Source organism: Amborella trichopoda, chromosome 2 (genome assembly GCF_054954075.1).
Source record: "Amborella trichopoda isolate Santa Cruz 75 chromosome 2, AtrichopodaSantaCruz75HAP2 v2.0, whole genome shotgun sequence".
Classification (NCBI taxonomy): domain Eukaryota; kingdom Viridiplantae; phylum Streptophyta; class Magnoliopsida; order Amborellales; family Amborellaceae; genus Amborella; species Amborella trichopoda.
In genome coordinates this window covers 38042911-38059270 of record NC_142337.1, presented here as the reverse complement: position 1 = coordinate 38059270, position 16360 = coordinate 38042911, and the positions used below count along the sequence as shown (strand labels likewise).

Below are 16360 nucleotides of genomic sequence, written 5' to 3'. Positions count from 1 at the left end.
ATGAAATAGCCCAGAAACTTCATTTGTGTGCCCTTAAAAGACCCTCTCATTTCTTTCAAGCCATAAAATCCAAACTGTAGCAGCGATAGCTGCCCTCCACAAAGTTGTACCTGCTTTGGGCCAAGGACCTCCAGAATAATGAAGAAATAAGTCTTTTACCAAATGTGGGAGGACCCAATTGAACTAAACAATTATAGGATCAGTGTCCAAAGCTCGAAAGTCACAATGCAGTGTAGAAAGAAGTGGGGGCTAGATTCCTCCTCTGTCATACACATTACACATCTGTTTGGGAGTGGCAGGCCTCTTTTTAGGAGGTGATCAAGGGTGAGGGCCCTATGACAGCCAGCAATCCAATTGAAAGACTGAACTTTTGGAGGAGCTATTATGCTCCACACCTTGAAGAGGGGAGAGATGGGATTTAGAGGGAAAGTAGGGGGCTGGATAAGAAGCTTATAGAAAGATGCAACTGAAAATTTACCAGATGGGGAAAGTGTCCATACCAAAGAGTCACTCCCTGATAAAGGTAGGAAGGTGAAGAGCAGCAGATAGAGTGAAGAACTCTAATGTTACTTCTTCAGAGAGGTTCCTTCGAAACGAGGGGTTCCATGATCTACGCCCCCCTGCCAAGACCATTTTATCAGCAATACTGGACTCTTTGTTGGAAGCGAGTTGAAACAGGTTAGGAAAAAGGTCCCTAAGGGGACCATGTCCAATCCACAGATCAGAACAAAAACGAACTATGTTTCCGTGTTTAGGATGGAAACGAATCACTTTCTTGAACAGAGCAAGAGAGGAGGCGAGGGATTTCCAAATTCCTGAAGCCCTACTCCATGAGGGCCTTTCAAGAACCCAAGAGTGGTCCAGGATTTTATATTTCTTCCGAAAAACCTGTGCCCAGAAAGAGTTTGGTTGGGTGGCCAATCTCCACCACCACTTCCCCAAAAGAGCCTGATGATGCTTTCTTAGATCTCTGATACCTAGACCACCTTGGGCTTTGGGCAGTCGGACTCTATCCCAAGAGATAAGATGATGTCTCGTTTCATCAGCTTGGCCAGACCACACAAAATTTCTCATCAAGTGGTCGAGTCTCTTACCCACCGACTCTGGCATATGGAAAATGGACATTAAGTAGACAAGGGAGTTGGCCAAAGTAGCCCTAACCAGTGTAGAACGACCGGCCAGAGAAAGGAATCTGCCTTTCCATCCAGCTAGACGCCTATCAACCCTATCAATGACTTTGGCCCAATGTCTCTTTCTGGGTTTCACTAAACCTAAAGGGATCCCCAAATAAGTGGTAGGAAGGTCCTTTACTTTACAGTCTCAGGAAGGAATCAGGGAACTAATTTATTGAGGTGGTAGGCCCACTCCCATCATCTTAGATTTTTCCATATTTACGTTGAAGCCAGCCGCCTTCTCAAAGCATTTGAGGAAGATTTTGAGGTTCTTGATTTGTTGGGGGACCGCATCTAAGAAAACTAAGGTATCGCCTGCGTACTGCAAGTGTGATACCCATGGGACTTGTGAGCTACAGAGAAAAGTCGAAAGTAGTCCTTCCTGGTAGAGACGAGAGATAGACCTACTGAAAACCTCGGCAACTATAGTAAAAAGAAAGGGAGAAAGTGGGTCCCCTTGAAGAAGCCCCCTCGAAGCAGCAAAGAAACCTTTAGGGCTACCATTTATAAGGATAGAAAAATGGGAGGTGGAAATACAGCCTCTTATATATTTTCTCCATCGAGGGCCAAAGTTCATTCTTGCCATGGTCTCATCCAATAAATGCCAATCTACATGGTCATAAGCTCTCTCCCAATCGATTTTAAAAATTAAACCTGGTTTCTTGGACAGGTGCCTAGAGTGGATACACTCATGAGCAACCAACGCACCATCTAGGATCAGCCTGTCTTGGATGAAAGCTGATTGGGACTGCAAGATGATGAGAGGAAGGACCTGCTTGAGTCTTGAGGCCAAAACCTTGGCCAGAATTTTGTAAGAAGAGTTGAGTAAGCTAATTGGACGAAAGTCCTTAAGCTCTTCAGCACCTTCTTTCTTAGGTACAAGGGCTATAAAGGTAGCATTGATAGCTTTGTTGAGGATCCCCCTATGATAGAATTGTTCAAAGACAAGTAGGAAAGTACCCAGGAAAGATTTAAATGGGCCAATGGGAAATCCATCGGCCCCGGTGCTTTGTCTTTAGCTAGTTGATCAATGGCACTTGAGATTTCCTCAACTGTAAAACGTTTTTCCAACTCGCTAGACCAAAGGTCAGGAACTGAAAGGAAATCCAAAGTGGTCATCCAAGGCTTGAGTCCCACTAGGGCAAAAATGAGGGACATGAAGTAATTCAGGATGGCATTTTCAATTTCATCTGGCTGAGTAAGAAAACTGTTATCCACCTTAATTGTGGATATCATATTCTCTCTCCTTCTACAGTTGGCTATACGATGAAAGAAAGCAGTGTTCTGATCCCCTACTTTTAACCATTTAACCCGGGATCTCTGAAACCAAAAAAGCTCTTCTTTCTTGAGGGTAGCAAGGTATGCCAGCTTGGATTGGGTTTGTAACTGTTCTTCAAAGTCTGACAGGGGTCTGACTTCCTCAATTTTATCAAGGTCTTGGATGCAGCTGAGCAAAGAGCTTTTTAACTGAGAGTGTTTCCCTGGCCGAGATTGTCTCCAATTTTTCAAGGACATTTTGAGCAGCTGGATTTTGGTTTGTAGCTTGAATCCCTCTCTACCTGAGACTCGGGAAGAGAAAGAATTCCACCAACTGGGGATGAGAGAAGTAAGGGACAGCTCTTCCAACCAAGCCAGTTCAAACCGAAAGGGTTTAGGCCCCCTACTAAGAACTTGTGTATCAAGAAGAATGGGGCGATGGTCTGAGGTACGTTTAGGCAGGGTAAGAGCATGTTAATCTAGAAAAGCAAATTTCCAATCCAATGACAGAAGGAAACGATCCAGTTTGGTCAAAGAGGGCTGAGCAAAGTGGTTAGACCAAGTAAAGGCATTCCCTTGAGTAGGAATGTCTACAAGTTCATGTCAAGAGATGAAGTCAAAAAAATCCAGCATTCCCTGGGAGACATTGGTGTTGAGGTTTCTCTCATGAGACCAACGGGTGATGTTGAAATCACCAACCAGGCACCATGTAGAATATGGTAAGGCTCCGACAAGATCCAATTCAGACCAGAGGCAGGGGCGTAGGGAAGCTGAGTTTGGACCATAAATGGCAGAAAATTTAAGCTGCACACCATCTATTGTCCTAGATAGAAGGACAGTGACCGAGAAATCTCCTATGTGAGACGATAGGAGATTAAACTCAGTTGGGTTCCAAATAACTCAAATCCCGTCAGAGGCCCCTATCGTTGGTAAAGATTCCCATTGACACAGTCAACTGCCCCACACACTGCTAATGGACTGCAAAGTTGGCCGGTTGTTTAGTCTCTGTCAAGGCAAGGATCGATGGAGAGAGTTTGGTAGAAAAGTCTCTCATTGAATCCCATTTGGACTTCTGTCCCAGCCGTCTAACATTCCAAGACAGAAACTTCATAAGTTAAGGGAAGAAGCAGGGGTAGAGGCATTCCCAAGCGACTGCCTAAGAGTGGGGGAGGTTTGGGTAGCAGTGGGAAGAGGCTGGTCTTCAGGGGCGAGATTATCATAATTTATAGAAGAGAAGAGGTTAAGCAATTCACGATGTCCTTTGAGATTCACCTTGAGCCTGCTGTGAGCGTCCGCCTGTAGGAACCGATGTCTTGGGCCTTCGGGTCCAAGGTGTTCAAATGCCATAACCCTGTAGATCTCCTTCATCATTTCAGCTTCTCGAAAGTTATCAGTCCCACCAGCTCTCTCTGGGTCTCCTTTGTCCGAGTAGGAAGAAGAGAGTGCAATGGTTACTGATTCAGGAGCCATCACTGAAGGTTCAGAGGAGGAGGAGGACTGTCGAAGAGAAACAGGGTAAAGAAGGACAGACGGCAAAAGCTAAGGTTCCCATAGACTAAGAACAAGCGACAAAACCGGTGGAGACACTGAATTAGGGTTAACCAGGGCAGGAGCAGAAGAGGGTGAAGAACCAAGAGGGTGCTCAGAAGAAGCTGCAGGCTGGGTAAGGGTACAGACAAAGACAGGGGGAGGAGCCAGTTGGACACGGGATAAGGGCAAGGGTTAAAAGGCAAAGGAGGAGGGGTGTAGAAAGATAAAAAGTGATAAGGAAATGGTTGGGGACCAAAGTTAAGAGGCAAGGAAGGAGAGAACTCGTAAGGGAAGAGAACAGTCATAATCCTGCTAAGAGGAATAAGGAGAGAGGGCTGAGGAAGACAAGGGCCAAGAAGCTCTGACAGGTGAGCAGGGTTAGGGGGAGAAGGATGGAGGGAGTGAACCGTGATGATGCCGAAAGGAAGAAGAGAAGGGTCCACTTCCATAGGCAAAGATGAAGCAAACAAAGAGGGGTCACTGTGGCAAAAGAAGGGAAGGGGTAGGAAGGTCGGGGAAAGCATGGAGGGGGACACAGGGTGAAGAGGGCGGGAAGATTTGACACTCTGTACAATGGTATAAGCTTCCTCTGAAAGGACCAGAGATGACCTGCAAGGAGGAGTGGCCTGGAAGGAAGCTAGCTGCTCCTGGCTCTTGGTGGACGGAGAGCACTGAGAAAAGGAAGGTTCACTAGAAGACCCGAGTGGATCTTCAAGGTTGGGAAGGATTGAAGGGAAGACGGCGTTAGGAGTACCATCTGGGGGGAGTGGCGTCGGGAGGCCAAGTGTCAAAGGGAGAGACAGAGGGGTTTCTTGGGCAGAGAGCAAAGTATCAAACGAAAGGACACCGCCTGTAGTCGAAGCGATGGAAGGCGGCGAAAAGTTAGTAGCTGTCTCCTCAAGAGAGCCTTGGACACATGGGGAAAGGGGCACCTGTCGCGTGGCCGCAGGGACACACGTCAGGGCGGCTGGTGTACCTATATCCAATGAGTTCCTCCCCATGTGGATTGGGTCAGTGACCGGGGCCCAATTCTCAACCCCGACCAAGGAAGGCGGGTCCTTAAAAAAGGCTGAAGGCCTAGCAGAATGTAAGTCCTCTACAACTTCCTTACCTGGTCGATGGGTCAAAGAAGCCGGGGAACCCAATGGCAAGTGATAGCTGTTACCAATCCCACCGCCTTCGGAGATTGGTTCTAAGAAGGCGGGCCCAACAAAGGCATTTCGCGCCGACTTCCTTACATCGTCGTCCCCATCATCCCCAGGGATCGATGGTAGGGTGTCACACGGTATGCGCAGGTAAGACCATTGACTGGAGGACCATTGACTAGCCGAAAAACTAGGGCGGTAACCTCTCTTGCCAGGAAATAGGTCATGGAGATTCTGACGGTGGCGCCGCTTGGCTAAGCCAGATTTCCTGGAAGCGACACTCCATGAAAAGGAAGAACTTTCCGGCAATGAGTGCGGACTGCTAGCTACCAGATTATCCGAGGGGAGGGAAGCCTCAGTCCAAGCCAGAGAAATCGGGTAGAACAGGTTATCTACTTCAATCCATACGCAAGGTGGAATGCATTTAGGGTCCAGGACCTCCACCAGGAGCAGGATGGAGCCTAGCAAAAGTGTTTCCAGAGATTTCCACCGAATCGCGATCAAATAACCAAAAGATTCAGCTATTCTCCCAAAGGTTGCAAGAAACCAGGCATGTAGTGGCACATGCAGAAGCGTAGCCATACCTTTTGCCTTCTCAAAAAACCTTCCAGGGAGGACCAAGCCCGAAGGCACAAGGTTGCCCCTTTGAACATCGCAGATTTAGAGTTCTGCAATACTTGGCAGGTGAGAGCTTGTGACGAAAAGGTGAAGAGGTAGTCTCCACAGGAGAGGCGTTGAGCCGGGAGATTGGAATCCTCTCAAAAAAATTTTGCCCAGATCTCAACTCCTCTGAAATCATTCCAAGATGGGTGAAACGTGCCTACCAAAGATGACTGGAACTTAGTCTTAAGCAGGGAAGACTCGACAGGTGGGATGGAGACGAAGAAAGGACCGAGCAGGGGCTTGCTGCAGAGAGGAGGGGGGGATTCCTTAGAGCGGACTAGGGAGGGGGGGAGGGGGGGAGGGGGCAAGGAGCGTGCAACTACTTGCGCAAAGGACCCAGCAGCGTTAGTCGGTAACCCTCTTTGTGGAGAGCCACGGGTAGAGGACTGCGCTCCCTTAGTAGAAGCCTGGTGTGGGAAACAGAGGGGTTTAGGGTAGAGGTCGTAATCTTACTCCAGAAAGAAAGAGGGGCCAAGGGCCAAGTAGAGAGAAGCCTGGAAGAAGATGGTGCAGAAGAGGAAGGACGAACAGGGGGCGGGTGTGAAAGACGTCTGGAAGCAGAAGAAGGAAGAAGAAAAGGAGGAAGACGAGGTGGAAAGGGAGGGAGACGACGGCATCTCCTCCTCATTTTTCAGAGAGAGAGAGAGAGAGAGATATAGAGAGAGCTTTGTTGATATGAGTAGATTGCTTTTTTAAGTACTGCTTCTTTGTGTTTGGGCTAGATATCCTAGAAATTAGACAGCTACCATCATAACACAATAGTGAGCAATCCCACATTACCAAATTATTTTCACTACTATTTCCAAAATATAATCATGAAGGTCCTAAATAAGATGCAATCATGATTGAGCCACACGAAAACAGTAAAGCAACGTCAAATGATTCAGACAGACTATTTGAATCAACATCAATTCCAAAATTCATATCACGCATTTAAGCAACTTGAAATGTAAACATACAGCAAGAACATCACTTACTTCTCCCCATTCCAGGCAATCAGCTTTAGTAGTAATGGAAAGAACTGCAAATCAAGGATGGTGTCAAATGAAACATTAACTCACCCAAGAAAATAGTATCCGAATATCAAGTAGGAGATTTATAAAATAATATACAAAATATTGATAAAAATAAATCCAAAACATTTGGCTAGATGTTGGACAAGCAACTTTAACAAATATTACACCGTCATGAATGTCCAAATATTATCCAAGTGCAACTCCATCTTATTGAAAATTTCGAATATGGCACAGTTAAAAAACACAGGGACATTGCCAATTAGAAATCCAAGTTTGGCTCAATTCTTTGCCAGTTGTCTTGCCAAATTTTTGACAGGAACGTACTTCATTTTCATGGATAAGCTCAACCTGGCCTAACCCTACCCTACCCTAGATTATTTATCACTTCATAAGATTTTCCAATTCATAATCAGTAAATACTTCTCACTTCCCAGAAACATGAAAAAAGTGCTAATCTTTGGAAAGCCGTCTCCCGCTGACCAAGACTGGGTCTCCCTAAAACAGGAAGGGAAGACCTATGGAAACTATAATTTCAATTCAGACGAATTGGCAATGAGGCATGGATTAGGGGTTGACAAATATTGGGGATCTAGCTGGCTGAACTCACTGGTGTTGAGAACGAAAAAGTCAGAAGTCAATTTCCGACCAAGGAATGGGAAACCTTCTCCTGTTAATTAATATATTGCAACAAACTTGACAGCAAAGACATGAATTAAAAGATGGCTAGACTAAAGATTTCATTGCTTATTATATAAAATAAAGATCAAAAGGGGATACTTTCAAATAAAAACAATCACATAAGAATAGTAGCGAATGGAAAAATATAACTTGAAATATACAATTTCAACATATAACACTTTTGAAAACAATAACAAAAGACAATGAAATAAAAGAAAGGGTGAATGAAAGAGTGTAGCTCGTAGCCTCCAATTCTTAATGTATGAAAACACCATCAAGGAATGAAGTTACTATATTGTGTCTCAGAATCACTATTAATATGTTTAAGGTAAAGTAGGAACATTAATGAAATCAGGGTTTAGAACTAAGATGGAGGAAAGATATAGAGATGGGCCATTGGGCAGATGTGATTCAAAATTTCAAACAACAATAAGGCATAAGTTTTGGATATTGCATACGCCATTCGTTGACGCAATCTTTATATTATGCAAACAACAATGCCTTTAAAAATATAAGATTACCTGTGGGAGTAAGCTGGGAAATGAATTCAGAAATCTTGTTTTATTCAAGAAGAGAAAGTTCAAAGTTGACTCTGCAACAACAGGAGCTGCAAATTGTCTGCAGAAAAGATCCAGGTCAATCAAAGCAGATTCTGAACTGCATGACATTGAATATCAATAGACTTAATATGTCCAAAAAGATCTTACACTGTTGTTTGATAAAATCAGCACAAACTACTTACCCAAAAAAAACATCAGCACGAACTAAGGTAAGAAACCTCAAGAAAATGAATTTGTGGAATGCTACAATCACTTGACATAAATCTCAAAAAACACAATTAAAAAAAAATCATGTGCAAAAAGGAAATGATTTATGCAAAGGATAAACATGAAAATGCAGTGGCATTTGATCGAACAAATTTGTATTGTGATTCTCCATTATAAAAGCCTTGTAACCACATTAGAAATTCGGGATACAGTCAACAGAACACCTCAAAGTAAATTTATTAGAGAGCGACTTCCTCTAAGCAAGTCACTTTATCACAAAGATTCCATGTTAGGAAATCAGAATAGGCAGAGAATAATATGTTTATTCAAGAATGTAAAATGTATGAGGCAATAGTTCGTTGGGTTGGGCCTATGTGAATTACAACTTTACAAGTGCCATAAATTGAATGGAAAACGAAACCACGGATTTGTTTTAGAATTCAATGACATGAATGTCAAAGGTACCTGGCAATATTGAGTATGCTCATTAGAGGCAACGAGAGATAGCATTAGAGGAATTGAAGCGTAGGGTCAAACTCAGTGGAAGGTCTCCCGATGCAGCAGCAAGAAACCAACCCCCTAGGGGTGGGGAGGCGGGGGGGGCGGATGTAGTTCGCGTCCCATCCAAGCTCTAGTAGGCTCAAGAGGCCCCCAGAAGTAAGGGCCTAATGGATCATTTGGATCCTACAATACGGAAACTCATCTTTTGCATACCCAAGATATTTCACAGAAAAAATTGTTTGCCATTTTTATTGGCCCCATTAATCAAAAAAGCAGTTTGCCAAGTGCCTAGGCTAGCTTGGGGGCCCGGGCGCATCACCAAGGCCCAGGCGGACCAACTAGGTGGGCTGTCCTTAGGGACCCTAGGCGCCTGCTAAGTACGTATTTTTGGGGTTTTGTTTTTGTTTGGATTATAAAAAATGCATGAATAGGCACTTTTAGACAAACTCTGGACTTGGACTTAAAACATGATTACTGGACACCCCTTGCCACCTTTTGAACCTAGGCCGCCCAGGTTCTAAGTGGCCACCTAGGCGCTTGAGCAGCCTTGACCCTACCGGCATTTATTGCAACACTGATTGGCACTGAAATCAGCTTTTGTGTATGAGAAAATGTTAGCAAAACACAGGTACGAAAAAAATAGTTGTCATTCATGCGCCCAAGTTTTGTTATACAAAAAGAGTCGCATTGGAGCATTTGCGGCTCATTTCTTCCTCTCTCTCTCTCTCTCTCTCTCTCTCAGCAACAAAATTTTATGGATATGTTGTTTCTTGACAGCCTCACACTCCGTCCCATAAATCATGGCTGATTTTACAGCCATCCTATAGAACTTCTTCAGTTTCATTGGTAAGCAACGATCACATGAGACTGCAAAAACACACCTCCATTTCATCCACCCAACTCTAATTCTATGAGCAACATCTTCTTCAATATCTCCATTCTCAAAGATTATCGACCCAGGATATCCAAAATAATCTCTTTTAGGTACTTCTTGGCCATCAAACTAAACTAGTTCCAATCACCAACAGAGATTACATTTTTAGAGATTTTTTTCGGATTGGTGATTTCCGCATAAACACATTTATACAAAGATCTCCTTTAAGCTAGTTCTAGTCACCTTTTTATTTCCATTTTATCACAGTTCGATTAATCAATTCCCCATTCAAATTAAATTTAGTCTGTGATTATAGCAATTCGAACTTAAAAAATGAATTCCCCTCGTGTTTATGTTAGAAATCCTAGAGTAATATCTAAAAATAGAGGGAAACATTGTAAAGCCGCTTTCTAACCTAAGAATAAAATGAAATCGCAAATCTAAGTTCTGCGAACTAATGATCCAAACAAGCATTCACAAAACCTAGGTCCCATCTAGAAGTTATCCAAACAACACTCCCTGAAGATGCAGGATTTGCCATCTCAAGATCTGGCCATTAGATGCCACCTGGCCAAGGGGCTACTAAACTTAATGTTGATGATGCTCACTTGATAACCATGGTTTGGCAGGGTATGGGGGCATTTCTAGGAATAAGTAGTCTGATACACAGTTGTCTTTTTCAGGTTCCATTGCCATTGTTAACCCTGGCCAAGTAGATTCCTGTCCTCAAAGGCCTAATAGTTGACCCCAACTGGAGGAACACACTTCTAGTGGAAGGGGACTCTGAAAGCATAATTTTGTAGGATTCAAACACCATGTTCTTGGAGACTCGAAGCCTATTTTTGATAATATCGATAACCTTTGTGGGCCCTTGGAAGTTTCTTTCAGCGCATTCAATGAGAGGCTAATGCGATTGCCAATGTATTTAGCCAAGGAGGGGGCAGCACGCCAAAATTTTAAAGTTACTATATTTGAATGTACTATACATACAAAGTCAATTCCCTTAAAAAGTGGCATGCCCACTTTTTGATTAAAAATAAATAAATTTTGAGCTTGGTCCCCCTGAGGGGTGGCACGTGGTCCCCACTCTTAAAAAAAACATACACACATGTCGGGTTGGATCTTTGGTCCCACATGTATTATTTTAAATTTTGAAAATTTTAGAAATACTTTTTTTGTGAAAATTACAGCAGAAATAGCATTTAAAATTCAGAAAAAAAAAAACTATTTAAAAATCATAGAAATATTTATAATACAAAAATAAAGCATACTAGGAGTGGACTGGTACCAATGGGTCAAAATTAGCAACAATAAAGGCACTCCACTCGCCCCAAAAACCATGATCCACTATTGTTTTTTTATCCAGCCCAATAAATACCCATGACCCACGTTCTCATTTCAGGGGCTCATGATTGGCTTGCCAAAGTTGGACAATAAACAGTGGGACTATGATTCTGGAATGTGCACTTCGGTTCGCCCTTTTAAGAGCAAGTCTAGCAATTGTTACTAGTACAAAAGGCGCTCTCTCTATGCATATGTATACGTGTGCCTGTGTATGGCTGCTTCCCAGTAATGCGTCTGTCATGTATATATGTTATGCGAAAGTTTGTTGAGGCTTTGGCCCTTGCCCTCATATGCCTACAACCACACACACGAGACCACACAGTTCTCTTGACCTGCAAATATAATCCATGGGCATCTCTCCAGCCTCAACAAGGGATGACCCACTATAAACCCTAGTTGATAGTGCCACAAGCCCAAGGGTAAGAGTTTTAGACATGACCAGGGCCATAAACTGCCCAACCCTTGGTCAATGAACATACACACTACCATTGAAGTGCATATTCCACTATAAAATATCATATTTGCAAGCTCTCTAGGCCTTTAAAGGCCACCAAACCCAACAAAATGAATGAGACTCTAGATCACTCTTAGCCAATTTTAATCTCTCTTAGGGCGTGCTCGTTTTTCTGAAAGTATTCTTTCAGATTTTTCAAAAAGTTCCGCATCTGTTTCACACTTTCCATTTAAAGCTCGAAAACTAATCTTTCAACAAAAGTTCCCATTCCTTTGTTAAAAAGTGAACGAATAGGTTATAGGGAGAGGGGTTAGGAACTTAATCTTTCATAACTTTTTTGTTGATCAATATTCACTATGCATAATATAATACATAATATTAGTACTATTAATATAATATAATATTACTATAAAATAATATTATATAATATTACAGTTTATAATATAATATATATTATATAAAATACATAATATAATACATATAAATATATAATATATAATACGTATATTATTATATTATAAATAATATATAAACATAATATATATTTATTATATTAAATACATAGTATATATAATATTTATATTATTATATTGTATAATATATAAATATAATATATATTTATTATAGTAATTATATATTATATGTAATATTCATATTATTAGATTATACATTACATATAATATATTTATTATATTATATAATATTTATATTATTATATTATATATAATATATAAATATCTATCTTATATTATTTTAAAATAAATATTATATTATATGTTATATATAAATATCTATCTTATATTATTTTAAAATAAATATTATATTATATGTTATATATAAATATTATATATAACATATTTTGTATTATTATATTATACATAAAATATTTATTATATTAAATAAATACTATATAATATAAATATTATATACATAATATATAGATATTTTATATTATATTCTAGGTTATATATAATACAAATATACTTTAAAATATATTATATTATGTTATAATTTATATTTGGGAAAGTATATAATGAGACCATTTATCTTTGGTACAAGGTGATCACAATTAATCTTGACCATTGGATGTGAAATTCGATGGTTGCATTTATTTCATTGCCTAAGCTGAAGTTCAAAAGAAATTTTCTCGAACTTTGTGACACATACAAGCTATCAGATTTCACATCGGATGGTGGTAAGCAATTGTGACCCCCCTGTATTAACGTTAAATGGTCTCATTGTATAAAATCCCTTTACATTTATATAGTTAAATATATATATATATATATATTGAATGTTTTGTTCTGGAAGTTTTAAATAAGTTCTAGCTACTGTGTTTGATAAAAAAACAAACGTGCCCTAAAGGATTGCGGAGAAGGTCCAGCCCCGTTGAAACTTTCCATATTAAACCATGTGAAATGAATAGATAATGATATTCATTAAGTCACATGCAACATGATCAATGTTCGAAAATTCGGCCGCCTAGGCGCTGTCTAGGCTTTGGAATTATGCGGTCTGTCTCCGGGCGAAGGCCAAGGCGCAACAGTATGGGCGCCTGCCTAGGCACCGCCCTATGACAGTTTGCAGAAGGGCGAAAAAAACACTTGGCAAGGGTAAAAAAATGTCACTTTTTCCCCCTAAAAAGGGGAGAAAAGAGTTTTGGGGGGTATTTTGAACCCCCAAAACAAAAACCGTGGATTTTAGGGTGAGAAAAACTCCCCAATAAACTACTCTTTTGTGATTTATCGACAGATCGATAAAGTTTTGATTTTTGCGATTCCTTCCACAAACAAAGGCAATAGTTCGTGAGTGGATTTAGAGCTTTTAGTAGTTGATTTTGAGGACTTTTGGCGACCCAATAGACGAAGTTTGCATCGACATCGATTAGATTTTGATATTTTTAAAGTATTATCGTATTCGAAAGAGGGTTTTGATTTTGTTTTGCTACAACATATTATGTTGCAAATCATGTGTTTTATCTTTTACCTTTATTTTTCTTTTACAATATATTTACATGTTTGGTTGATGACTTTGTGTATCGTTTCTAGTCTAGACTTCTAGTTTCCTACAATGATATTTGGGATTTCAAGACTTTTAATGTCTAACAAGTTACAATCTCTTTGAGACTTGTATTCGTAAATCTGTTATATGATTGTACTATTACATTTTCGTCTATTTCACAAGGAGTTTGAGGCTCTAAAATTGCCCTAAAAACTCCCAAAGACTTAAAACCATACCCGAAGAACTCCCAAAGACTTAAAACTCCCTAAAAACTCACTAAGACTTAAAATCATGCCCTAAGAACTCCTAAAAACTCCCTAAAAACTCCATAAAAACTCCCAAAACTCTTAGGCACCCGAATCCGCATTTTTTAACATTGATCATGATATAGAATAATAACTATTAAAGAAAGTGCATTAAATGTGTTACATTAATAAGACTATAGACGAATTACAAATATCTAGGGTACTATTTAAGGCCATGTAATAACCACCATCATGAAATACTATAAATCTTAGGGATGCGTGGGCAAATCGAGCATTTGATCACAATGCTATTTTGCTTAGTTAGTAAATAAAATCTATCTCAATAATCCAATTAGTTATGCTCTCTATTCAAATGCCAAAATGTATTACATGTTTGGTTGATGACTTGATGTATTTGTTTTTTGATTTGGCCTTGTTGAGTTTGTGTATCGTTTCTAGTCTAGACTTCTAGTTTCCTACAATGATATTTGGGATTTCAAGCATTTTAATGTCTAACAAGTTACAATCTCTTTGAGACTTGTATTCGTAAATCTGTTATATGATTGTACTATTACATTTTTGTCTATTTCACAAGGAGTTTGAGGCTCTAAAATTGCCCTAAAAACTCCCAAAGACTTAAAACCATACCCTAAGAACTCCCAAAGACTTAAAACTCCCTAAAAACTCACTAAGACTTAAAATCATGCCCTAAGAACTCCCTAAAAACTCCCTAAAAACTCCATAAAAACTCCCAAAACTCTTAGGCACCCGAATCCGCATTTTTTAACATTGATCATGATATAGAATAATAACTATTAAAGAAAGTGCATTAAATGTGTTACATTAATAAGACTATAGACGAATTACAAATATCTAGGGTACTATTTAAGGCCATGTAATAACCACCATCATGAAATACTATAAATCTTAGGGATGCGTGGGCAAATCGAGCATTTGATCACAATGCTATTTTGCTTAGTTAGTAAATAAAATCTATCTCAATAATCCAATTAGTTATGCTCTCTATTCAAATGCCAAAATGTATTACATGTTTGGTTGATGACTTGATGTATTTGTTTTTTGATTTGGCCTTGTTGAGTTTGTGTATCGTTTCTAGTCTAGACTTCTAGTTTCCTACAATGATATTTGGGATTTCAAGCATTTTAATGTCTAACAAGTTACAATCTCTTTGAGACTTGTATTCGTAAATCTGTTATATGATTGTACTATTACATTTTCGTCTATTTCACAAGGAGTTTGAGGCTCTAAAATTGCCCTAAAAACTCCCAAAGACTTAAAACCATACCCTAAGAACTCCCAAAGACTTAAAACTCCCTAAAAACTCACTAAGACTTAAAATCATGCCCTAAGAACTCCCTAAAAACTCCCTAAAAACTCCATAAAAACTCCCAAAACTCTTAGGCACCCGAATCCGCATTTTTTAACATTGATCATGATATAGAATAATAACTATTAAAGAAAGTGCATTAAATGTGTTACATTAATAAGACTATAGACGAATTACAAATATCTAGGGTACCATTTAAGGCCATGTAATAACCACCATCATGAAATACTATAAATCTTAGGGATGCGTGGGCAAATCGAGCATTTGATCACAATGCTATTTTGCTTAGTTAGTAAATAAAATCTATCTCAATAATCCAATTAGTTATGCTCTCTATTCAAATGCCAAAATGTATTACATGTTTGGTTGATGACTTGATGTATTTGTTTTTTGATTTGGCCTTGTTGAGTCTGTGTATCGTTTCTAGTCTAGACTTCTAGTTTCCTACAATGATATTTGGGATTTCAAGACTTTTAATGTCTAACAAGTTACAATCTCTTTGAGACTTGTATTCGTAAATCTGTTATATGATTGTACTATTACATTTTCGTCTATTTCACAAGGAGTTTGAGGCTCTAAAATTGCCCTAAAAACTCCCAAAGACTTAAAACCATACCCTAAGAACTCCCAAAGACTTAAAACTCCCTAAAAACTCACTAAGACTTAAAATCATGCCCTAAGAACTCCCTAAAAACTCCCTAAAAACTCCATAAAAACTCCCAAAACTCTTAGGCACCCGAATCCGCATTTTTTAACATTGATCATGATATAGAATAATAACTATTAAAGAAAGTGCATTAAATGTGTTACATTAATAAGACTATAGACGAATTACAAATATCTAGGGTACTATTTAAGGCCATGTAATAACCACCATCATGAAGTACTATAAATCTTAGGGATGCGTGGGCAAATCGAGCATTTGATCACAATGCTATTTTGCTTAGTTAGTAAATAAAATCTATCTCAATAATCCAATTAGTTATGCTCTCTATTCAAATGCCAAAATGTATTACATGTTTGGTTGATGACTTGATGTATTTGTTGTTTGATTTGGCCTTGTTGAGTTTGTGTATCGTTTCTAGTCTAGACTTCTAGTTTCCTACAATGATATTTGGGATTTCAAGCATTTTAATGTCTAACAAGTTACAATCTCTTTGAGACTTGTATTCGTAAATCTGTTATATGATTGTACTAATACATTTTCGTCTATTTCACAAGGAGTTTGAGGCTCTAAAATTGCCCTAAAAACTCCCAAAGACTTAAAACCATACCCTAAGAACTCCCAAAGACTTAAAACTCCCTAAAAACTCCCTAAGACTTAAAACTCCCTAAGACTTAAAACCATGCCCTAAGAACTCCCTA

The 16360-nt window shown here is 39.5% G+C and overlaps 1 protein-coding gene across 9 annotated transcripts in view; it reads right to left on the bottom strand.

The window, feature by feature from the left end:
- The window catches only part of LOC18421486 (AP-5 complex subunit zeta-1), a 63879-nt gene that overhangs the window by 33412 nt on the left and 14107 nt on the right, over nucleotides 1-16360 (bottom strand). For all 9 annotated transcript variants that reach the window (XR_016050563.1, XR_016050562.1, XR_016050566.1 and 6 more), the window contains 2 exons: nucleotides 7983-8079; nucleotides 6745-6788 (listed from right to left, as the gene is read on the bottom strand). Coding sequence is in view for 1 of the 9 variants with exons in the window: in XM_006826471.4 (XP_006826534.1) it covers nucleotides 6745-6788; nucleotides 7983-8079 (141 nt within the window). In the remaining 8 variants the exon portion in view is untranslated. The remainder of the gene's footprint in view (nucleotides 1-6744; nucleotides 6789-7982; nucleotides 8080-16360) is intronic.